We start from the raw sequence: 10,984 nt of genomic DNA, 5'->3' as shown, positions 1-10,984 counted from the left end.
AAAAAAAAAAAAAAAAAAAAAAAAAGAGAGACCTTTTAAAAATGAAATATTCTCACTTGCCAGTACTACAATCATTATCCTCTCTGTATATCTAATTCACATTGATATAAACAGTTTTTTCCTTCTTTAAACCTCTATCCTTTGTTCCCTTAATGTTACAAGCCCTAGATTTTTTTTTCTTAAGACATTACCATGTTTTGAGGACTTTGGGAACACATTCGAAAACAACCCATCCCCGAAATCATCAGCCTTACTGCCACACATGCCATTCAAATATTTCATGATGCTTTGAGTATTCTGACTAATTTCAGTAAAGCCAGTTGGCTAATTAACCTTCTGATAATCCTAGACAGTGCTAGCTTTGCACTTTTCACGCCTGTCTTTACAAGACAGATTTGCGTCAGTGCTCAGACAGCCCACGTCTTTCTCCAACACCGTACCTTTCCAACACTTACTGATTTGACCACTTAAATATGTTTCTATAAATAATAAAAACTCAAGTTTTCATTAACGTCATCTGTTTACTATATCAATAGTCGGATATAAGGACCAAAAATCGAGTCAGAGCACATTTTGAGTAACCAGCCTGGTTTCCTGTTTACTTTGCTCCTACAAATAGGCTGTGACCCTTATGCACCTGTTCAGTTTAGGCTCTGCCAGGAGATATATAATTTCTGATTGACCTAAGAGCATACAGCAAAACAAAGGCTCAGCCTGCCTTTTCTTAGGTATTTTTTCCATATATTTTATCTATATATTTTTTTCTCAGGTTTCATGTGTCAAGCAGATCAAGGTTTACACCCAAGATCCGCAAAGTGACCACACTTTAGTATTTTAAAGTTGTCAAAAGACAAATCTCACATATGTGTGTGTCATTATGGAGAAATCTGAAAAAATATTTCAAAACACCTCAGTCCAGCCTATATGAATAGTTTTTTCTGGTGACATGTCATAATGTATTTTGCCGTATCCCTATAAAATTGGGAACACTGCACTGCAAAAACACATTGTCTAGCAGGCACTGACAAATAAACACAGCTTTACAATGTTATATGTTGGATTTAAAGTCAACATTTTAAGTCAACATGAACTAGCATTGCAACCCTTTTTAACTGCCGTAATGTGACTCATTGTGTGTTTGCGGCTTTGCGCACACTTGGCAAATAATCACTCTAATTCTGATGAATAAATGAAACAAGATATGCAATGAGAAAAAAAAAGTATGACACTTCATGTTATCCATTAGGAAATGACTGGATTCAGAAATACTAGGCATTACACATCACTAGTAAGCCAGACCGAATGTAAGTTCGCTAAAACAATGCCCAAGTACCTATTTGGCTGTTGGTTAACATCCTTTAAGTGACATCAAGTTAGCCATTTCAGAGGAATAGCAAGCTACACGTTTTTTCGAAGTCAAACAATGTTTTTTTCTTTGGAATAGCATAGATAAATTATTCACAAGAGCAGGAACATGCTTTGAGAAAGTAAAGAGAGTAAGTAGATTTGAAGGTTTAAACATATTGATGAACATTTAACAGAAATTTTGTGAAGTTTTGAAAAACACTCTCAAAAAAACCCAACAAATATACTCCACAGTATATTTTTATCTGAAATAAAGAATATAATTTCTTTGTATCTTCAAGTTAGATTAAAGGAGTAGTTTACTATCAGAATGAAAATTGATAATGTACTCACCCCCTTGTCATCCAAGATGTTCATGTCTTTCTTTCTTCAGTCGTTGAGAAATTATGTTTTTTGAGGAAAACATTTCAGGATTTCTCTCCAAATAGTGGACATCTATGGTGCCCCTGAGTTTGAACTTCAAAAATGCAATCTAAATGATCCCAGCCAAGGAACAAGGATCTTATCTAGTGAAACGATGGGTTATTTTTTTTTTTTTTAAATTAGAATTTACATACTTTTTAACATCAAACACTCGCCTTGTCTAGGTCTGCGTGGATTCTGTTTTTTCCGGTTCAATACAGTTAAGGTATGTCGAAAAACTCCTCCAACTTCAAAATCGTCCTACATCACTGTTTTACCTTTTTTTGTAAAGGGCATTGACCTTCTTTGCATGTTCACTTTGTAAACACTGGGTCGGTACTTTTGCAGTGATTTAGGATGATTTTGAAGTTGGAGGAAAAAATTAGATGGGAGTATTTCGACATATCCAAACTGTCTTGAACCAGAAAAACAGAGCAGACAGCAGACTCAGACTCATGCAGACTTAGACAAGACATGCTTTTGGGGTTAAAAAGTCTATAAATTGTACTTTTTTTTTTTTTTTTTTAGAAAATAAAAGATTGTTTCACTAGATTAGACCCTTATTCTTTAGCTGGGATCATTTAGAGCCCTTTGAAGCTGCATTTAAACTGCATTTTTTTTTACGACTGAGGAAAGAAAGACATGAACTTCTTGGATGACAAGAGGGCGAGTACATTATCTGTAAATTTTTGTTCTGGTAGTGAACTACTCCTTTAAATCATATTTGAAAAGTATGAATTTTGAGACTGCAACAGAAGCAGATGGTTCAGCTTCTTCCATATGTAAAGTTACATTATCAGTGAGGAAGGGTTCCAGGCCTCCAGACGCGGGGCTGAATGCCCACACGCGTTGCAATGAAACGGGGTTTGGGAACCTGGATAGGAGACTTTAAGGGGTCTGGTTGTAAGGAACTTAACTCAGGAGCACTCTTAAACTGTTTGGCAGCTTGAAGCCCAGAGTAGCTTAGGTTTGACATACTTGACATGGGAGCTGGGGGTGAGTACGGTGTGGGGTGAGGGATCGGCACAGCTGAAATTTTAGGGAGCTCTGGGAGGCCTGGGGCTCGTGAAGGTGCCGAAGTTAATTCGGGTACAGGTTCAGGTAGAGGGGACGTCATGTCGGACCGAGAGATGTGCTCACCAAGTGTTGTATGTGAGCGAGGTACAATCACTGTGGGGTTGAGAGTTGGTGCTGACATTGGGGTGGGAGTGGAGAATCGCTTGATTTCATACACACGTGCCGCCTTTACTGGGATCTGCCTGGGTGGTGTCAGAGTGTGGCCTTCCCTTTGTTGCCTCTGGTAGGAGGAAACTAAGGACTGTGTGCTAGGGCCACCAGTAAAACTGAACATTGCAGGGTTCAGTTGGTAAGGCTGCCTCCTCATAAAGTCCAAGGCTTTGATACCTTCTTTTGGGACACCGTAGCTACCCTTACTTCCTTTGGAACTTCCCTCAGACACCTTGGCACCCCCACGCTGCACCCCAACAGGACAGGATGGAGACAGCAAGGGGTTGTATCCTATCGGTGGAGGAGCGCGAACATTAGGGGAATACTTCCATTGAGATTGGCTTGGATGTGGCTCGATCAAGTCTATGACTGATTGGGATTGTTGTGGTTGTAGAGGTGCAGGCTGCAGATGTGGAGAGTCTACAACAAACAAATCCATGCGACTCTGTCTACGAGCAAACAGCTCTGCACCTCTTCCCTCCGCTTGAGGGATCTGTGATATTTCTGGGATGACCCTTGGCTTAGGAGCCACAGGTGGTGGCACCCTTGGTCTATTGTCATCAATGCTGTAAGTAATATTTTCTGGTTCAGAATATCCACGCCTGGGTCTTTCGTCTAGGTTCTGCACCATAGACAATAATTCAGGGTTGGGGGAGTTTTTCTTGTTGTCAGGTACTTTAAACATCGGCTTGTAGGCACTACGGCGACGGGCCTCTTGGAGAATGCCAGTGCGGCCAGAGGCGGCAGAGGATTTTTCACGATAGACTACAGGTGAGAGCTGAGTTGCAGTAGAAGAGGTCTCAGAAACTGCAGAAGTTAATACAGAAGAGAGTTGGGATGGTATCTCAGTGGCCTGAGGAGTCATAACAGGAGCCATAGCGGTCACAGGGATTCCAGGAGGAACAGTTGTTTCAGCTTCTACAGGAAAGGTAGGTTCTTGGGTTTGAACTGTGGGAGGTGGCACTGATGCAACCTGGATGTTTTCCAATGAGGAGCAGTGAAGAGCAGGTTGAGAATATGATTCTGTGGATACAGAAGCAGGTGGAGGAACAGACTTTCCAGGCATAAAAGCCTGTGTGGGTATCATTTCAGCAGGGACAACAGCACTTATTTGACTCACTGTGACTTGGCTAACGAAGGAGGCAGGGGTGACACCCATGGCATGTTCTTCTGATGCTGCAGAGAATGGAGGTGCAACCACAGCCACTGAAACAGGTCTGGGTGTCTTCTTACTGACTGTAGGGCGAAACACAACAGGAGCAGTAGCTGCCCGATTGGTAACACAGCCTGGGGCAAAAGGTCGGGCAGTTCTGTTTAACACAGAGCTAGCAGGAAGTTCTGGTAGAGGAGCTGGTTGTGGAGGCATCACAGTTTCTGCAGAAGGTACTGAGAGATTAGTTATGGGCAACACAGCGGGGGCTGGTGCCACTGTGATTGAAGTATCTCCATTAACCATAACAGGCACAGTGGAAGTGGCTTGAGGTGTGCCCATCTGTATCAGGCTTTGAGTCTCTGCTGGTGGAACCTCATGATAAAGTGTTTTTGAAGGTCTGGCAGGTTTCGGAGCAACCGGTGGTGGCTGGACATTAGGCTTTGTCAATGGCTCTGGTTGCGGTTGCGGTGTCTGTAGTTGAAGAACTGCTTGCGTCTCTTTCAGTGCAATGCCCGGCATTTGGCTTTGTAAATGTTCTTGTGCAGCTTCCATTTTCTTTGCATGTTCTTCAGCCCTTCTCCTCTGCTGCTCAAACAACTGCGCCCCCTTCCCAGATGTATCACTCAGACCAGGACTGAGAGCACCACCCTCTCCTTCCTGACCTCTGGAAGCAGATCTTTTCTCCAGCATCTCAAGGTAGTCACTGTCCCATGTGGGGTCGGGTGCAGAAGAGAAACCTTCCTCATCAAATTCTGATTCACTGCCAGGAAATATGCCATCTTCTTCTTGAGAGTCCTGCCTCATGTCCTCATCAACACTTCCAAAGCTGGTCAATGTGTATTTCTTAGAGCGTTGTCGGCGCTTTTTAAACATCAAAACACCCTTTGAATGAGGGTTTGGTGCATCTGTCAGTAGTGAGGCGATGGTGCGGCACTTGGACCGAGCCTCTTTCACCTGTTTGTCCATGACTGTATCGCCACGGTTCAATTCTGCATAACATGAAAAGTTTGAGACAGAATTGAGTTATGAATGAATTTCTGACTGAAAAATACAACTTTTGTGTCCATGTGCTTGCTAAATTAAACTCCTCTGTTAACATAGGATAGTTAAAGATCTCATAACAGGATAAGATCCAGTTTTTCATATGGTACTGCAAAGTTGCATGTCAAAGACAAAAAAAGTTTTCATAGCAAAACCCAATAAAAACTGTGTATCAATCAATGCATTTTGCAACCGTGACCACTCATTATATGAATCTACAGCAATTAGAGAAGAAGCACATAATCATTTTGCTGCCAAGTTGATTTGTCTACCATGGGGAGATGCTTTATTTACCAGTGCTTAATTGTGGTCCCTGAGAAGAGCATGAGAATGTTTGGAGTACAGATTAGGGTTGTCTTTAGATTTATGACTGTTTATTTATGCTGGTGCTTGAAATTACACTGCTTCAAATAGCGGTGGCTCTGAAGATGCTTGTACACTTTATTAAAATGGTACTATGACACATAACCCGAAGTCTCACCTCTAAACTAACCTCTAAACCTAATCATTATTATAACAGAGAAAAAGACTTTCACTAAATTTCACATGCATATTTAGTATTGATAGCACATTAGATTCCACAGTAAGTAATCTCTCCATAAACACATATGTCAATGTGTTGTTTACCACCTGATCTGGGATCAACAAACACACATTCCGCAGCTGCGATCCAGGATCAGTGTCATACCAGTGTAATGCAGTGTCTGGGCACTGGAATGTTAAACCTGTGTAACTAATTGTATGTATCTCATTTTATGAACACTAATCTAGCTTCCGGGGTATGTTAATTTATGACTTGCATTGATGACATTTTACTGACTCTAAATTCCAGCCAGATGCTTCTGTACATGTCTGAAAACAATACTGAGAATACTAACAAATACTGTGCAGTATTTCAGCTAAGGATCTAGGTGGAGGGAATGAGCGCAGGCCTGTGAGGAGCACTGTCACCTGATATAAGCTAGCAGCTGGAGATGCTTATGCCAGCTCATGCAAAGCAGTGCTCAGGTTATCAACCCTGTGAGCCTCAGGACAAATATAGACACTGGTGTGGGCTAAAAGATTCATGACCAACCCTCATCTCTTCAAGGGTTTACATGCAGGCAATCACAAGCTGTGACTTCAAGAACACACTTACAAAGCAAAGCAGGTGTTCATGACATTATATTTGAAGCCAGTCGATCATAAGAGCAATGATCTTCATATACTCACTTGCTTGTTTTGCTTTATCCATGTATGTTAGTGTGAGTTCCTCATCCACTGGATTGTCAACTGGCCCAACCATGGGCACCATCTGAGCACGAGAGCTCAGCATAAGAGCTTCTTTGGCTCTCTCTGGAGAAACAAGAGGAACAAGATTTTTGGGCTCCTGGAACCCACTGTCCTCTTCTATCAGCCCTTCTCGTGGGTTTTGGTCATCCGTACTTATGGATGAGGTCTCAGTGGAGGTCTGAGAGGACCAGGCTCCATGCGGAGGGGGTTGGTAAATCACTTCTCTGCGGGCTACACCAGGCAATGTATCTTCTCTTTCATTAGACCCCAAAAGGTTGTACACTTGGGCATCCGAGGCACTGTCATACCCACTCATTTCCGAAGTCTCTGCTCCCTCCGGTGAGGCTCGACCGGCCTTGGCAGGTGAATTGCTGGGACTACGTCGTTTTGGTTTGCGTTGCCTCTCATGAGCAGCCACGTCTGCATCGCTGTCTGTTTCTCCATAGTAGGCCTCACTGCCCGGCGGGGAGGTCAACCCACTGCGTCCTGTCGGGGATATCAGGGATCCACAGTGGATCTGACGCACACTTGATTGGTGAGGTCGGGAGCTGGATGGAGACATGGCCCTAATGGCAGCACGGTACTCTTTATCAATGCGGGGAGAAGGAGCTCGAGCAACCAGAACCACTGACTGGAAGCCAGCCGGTGCCCTGATAAACATGTAAAAGGGTAAAATAGTACAGGGGTGGTCAGAAACAGTAACTCACAACAGCCCTGACTTGGAGATCTAACTACAGTTAACACAGTCACTGACTTTCAGATTAAGTTAAACACGCACTTTAACATCAGAAAAGTAAAGGATGGTTTACCTCCTAACCCGGATATGTAGCGTTCCTGGCATGCTGTCGATCAGGTTCATGGCCTGGGCGTGCGACAGACTCCCACAGGAATTCTCATTAATGGATACCAGCTCATCTCCCTCACGAAGTCCAGCACGGCATGCTTTACTTCGCTTACGCACCTACAGGATAAATGTAACAGTTGATGTATGAATAGATCGAGAAGTCATTTAAAATGGCCTTGAATGTTTTCCATAGAAAACAAAGACAGAGGCAGTGATATCACATTTCAAATTCTTCCCATCTTTAAAAGTAGATCTGTAAGGAATCAAAAAGAGTGGCATATGAGTTTGGTCATATGAGCGTCTCCAATTCATCTGAGTGTCTCCAATTCACCTAAATGTCTTTAGGTGACCACAGCACATACACCATCACAGGGATAACATGCCAACTAGAGGTCTTCTCTGTTTCTAAAATCTGCGCCAGGCCCAAATAGATGTACGTTAATTAATTTTTTGAAAGAAAAACCCAACCAAAGACAGGCCCGATGAGTTATTATTAATTTCTATTTTTGTCTGCATACGTCTGCAAGATGTCTGTTAAAGATCACTTGATCTGGAAAGCATCTACTGTTTACAAACATCTGATAGACGTTTGTAAGATGTCAGTTTTACATAAATTCTAAATCATAAACATCTTAAAGACATCTAATACACATCTGTTTTACATCTGATAGGAAACGTCCTACAGATGTATTGCAGATGAGCAAACACTCTAAAAAATACAACTTGCAGATGTTAATACAGACGTCATATAGACGTCTCCGAGATGTACGTGTGCTATCAAAGGGACAGTTTAAAAGAATTCAGGTTTTATCGGGTACATTTGGAAAAAGCACGGAATTACCAGAAATGAGAAAGTTTGGATCCGAATCTGTTTGAGTCTCAGGTCAGAAACAAGTTTTTGGATCCAAGTGGACCTGTGAAGACCTCTAATGCAAACTCCATACTTAAAGGCCTCCTTGAACAACTGGGACTTGAACCAGGGATCATTAATATATCAAATGGGATGAGCAAGTGAAAACTGTACAACATTGTACACAATACTTAAAAAATGCTTTTTTTTTTTAATCTACCATTTTCCTGAGTGACCAGTGAGTGTCACCTTGTCTATAGAAATGTTAAAAACAGGGACTCAATTAAACTGTAACTTTTTCAATATAACTAAATATAAAAATGTGCACAGGGTTAAAGTGTGCTGTTGTTTGCTGCTACAGTAACAGCAATAAGCTTAAAGGGGTCATCGGATGCCCATTTTCCACAAGTTGATGTGATACTTTATAGGTCTTAATGAAAAGTGTATAATATGCTTTGGCTTTGCCACACCGGCAGTCATCTCAGAATGGCTCGATTTGAAAAAGGGGATATTATTTTTACGGATTAATAAAAAATTGTGACACTGTAAAGTGATTAAACTATGGCATTTTCATAGGCTGAAAATGTATTAATTTTACAAGAAATACCAGAGACCGAAAATGTAAAGCATCGCTACAGTGGTGGATTTGGGATAATATGATGACTGAAATGATGAAAAACACTCAGTAGGCTGGCACAGACAGTTAACAGATGCTGCCCATGTGCCTGTGTTAGTGTTGTTTATCAACTGGACCTTGCAATGGCATTTCTCAAACCCTTGTCCTGTCTGCCATCTTACTCAGCACAGCAGGACAGGCTCAGATTTCAGTGGTTTTGTTCATACTGACAGGTTCACGTCTTACTGAGGATGCAATAATCAGCCTATAAATACTTACATTTAGACTAGAAATAGAAAGTGAGATGGGTTAATATGTAACATTCTTGAGTCACTATACTGTTAACAGGACATTTTATAGTGCTCCTTTGGCTTTTGATTGTGCAGAACAGATTAAAACAATATGCATATGGACCAGCGATCTTCTTATCCATTTCAGATTCTAATCCTGTACTTGGTTGCCTGTAGTTTTTAGGATACAGCTGTAAATGCAAAGGTTATATTCAGGACCAAGTGGTGAACTGGGATCTGTAAGCTGCCCTGTCACTAAGCTGCATATTGATATGTGGGAGTGCCCATATCATTAGTTTAATCTAACTCAGTTTTGATGACAAGCATCTAGCTCCCAATAAAAATCAACACTCTTCATGACAGCCAAGATTAGTGGATGCATTAAACTACCATGATCAGATAACATTATTATATAGATAGATAGGTATATACTGTATATATAAAATAGTCTATAATAGTTCATCATTACTAATGGTTTGAATTATCAATGAGGTGTCAGATTAAAGTAAAATACACAACCAGGGCCATTTTTATTTCGTAAACTAAACATATAATCAACAAGAATAAGCTGCTTTATCATTAGCTGATAAATGTTATATGCAAGACATTATATCTTGTATAAAGTAAACAAAGTCTTTTTGTATAATATTGAGACTTGACAAGCATGGTGTGACAATGGACCAAATTAGATTCAATTAGGGCAAATATTATTAAATATGACCTGAATCTTTAAAGGTTAAGTCATGAGCTACAGTATATGTGAGAGCATAAAGGTCAACATCCTTTAGTTATATATTAATTTATGATCTATAATATAAACAGGCTCACAATCTACTGTTTACAGAGTAATTACAAAATAACAGCAGAAACCAATATCACACAAGTCGTAAATACCACACAGCCATAAACGGCAAATACTTAAGCTGTGCTTTGTTTTACATACTGTATCTTGTTACTGGTAATCTTGCTCTAACTCTTGCATTGTTACTATTACAAAATGTACAATTAGTGCACATGAGCTATTTAGGACTTAAAGGTTAAAGGGGTGAATGTTCAGTTCAAATGATACTTAAAAGTTCACAGCTCTATGAATCATTTGGCTTTTTTGGTAGAGGATCAGTTCCACACCACACTTAGAGTGCATGGGCCTATGCTTCTGGTGTCCATTACATCTTCAGGCGGCTCTTAAGCATTACTTTAAAACTGAAGAATTGTGAAATTAAATAACAATAACAAATTTAAAGTGAGATATGGTACGTTCACTGTTGTGTTTCCCGGCAATCATACCTTGGCAACCTGCAGAGGCTTTTGGTGCTCAATTCCTCCCTGTAGTCTGAAGCCCCATGGTGCTCCTCCAGATAGGGTGATGATAACCTCCTCAGCCACCATTGTGTGGTTTATGCTTGTGTCTTTGAGTCAGTTTCTTGGCCTGGGGGCCCTTAGTACGTACGGTCCATGTTATTTCAGGGCCCCCTTAGAGAAGACAACTACTACTGCAACTATGTCCTAGGGTTCCTTCTAGTTGCTCTTGCACGAATACGAGTGCACACGGATCCCCTCCCACACCCTGAGCTGGATGCTGGTGATAGGGGCGCAGCCATAAAGGAAGTTAAAATAGAGGGGGAAAGAGAAGATACCCGCCGTCTCCCTGTGCAGTGGAATCTTGTGTTGGATAAAGGTAGAAGCAAGTTCATCACAGCTGTGCTGTCACTCACAGCGCTGGCTTAAAGGGACGGGGCGTACATTACTGATATAAAAATAGCCCTTTGCCTCTTTTGCTAAGCGGTCAAGCTTTTTAACAACTTCAGAATAGCGACAAGTAGATTTAAGTCTGAAGTTGAAAGAAATTAGTTGTTACTATAATGTTTACTAATGTTCTTTCATTGAAATATAGTGTATAGTATTTAATTGCACCTTCTTTTTA

General features: G+C 41.1%; 1 protein-coding gene across 1 annotated transcript; it reads right to left on the bottom strand.

Moving 5' to 3' along the window:
• On the bottom strand, positions 1–10,673 carry synpo2la (synaptopodin 2-like a). The gene is made up of 4 exons (XM_051126519.1): positions 10,348–10,673; positions 7,270–7,421; positions 6,401–7,110; positions 1–5,136 (listed from the first exon to the last, which is right to left on the bottom strand). Exons 1-4 carry the CDS (start codon positions 10,447–10,449, stop codon positions 2,564–2,566), a joined length of 3,537 nt encoding a protein of 1,178 aa, XP_050982476.1. The 5' UTR covers positions 10,450–10,673; the 3' UTR covers positions 1–2,563.
• Positions 10,674–10,984: the final 311 nt, after the last annotated feature.

The sequence above is a fragment of the Labeo rohita genome, chromosome 13, assembly GCF_022985175.1.
Source record: "Labeo rohita strain BAU-BD-2019 chromosome 13, IGBB_LRoh.1.0, whole genome shotgun sequence".
Taxonomy (NCBI): Eukaryota; Metazoa; Chordata; class Actinopteri; order Cypriniformes; family Cyprinidae; genus Labeo; species Labeo rohita.
This window is presented reverse-complemented; position numbering and strand designations above follow the sequence as displayed.

Excerpts from the sequence above, each read along its gene's own strand:
- synpo2la (XM_051126519.1), bottom strand. The coding sequence starts at position 10,449 with ATGGTGGCTGAGGAGGTTATCATCACCCTATCTGGAGGAGCACCATGG. Across the intron at positions 7,422-10,347 it reads AGCCTCTGCAGGTTGCCAAG|GTGCGTAAGCGAAGTAAAGC; the intron begins GTATGATTGCCG and ends TTTATCCTGTAG. Across the intron at positions 5,137-6,400 it reads GGATAAAGCAAAACAAGCAA|AATTGAACCGTGGCGATACA; the intron begins GTGAGTATATGA and ends CATGTTATGCAG.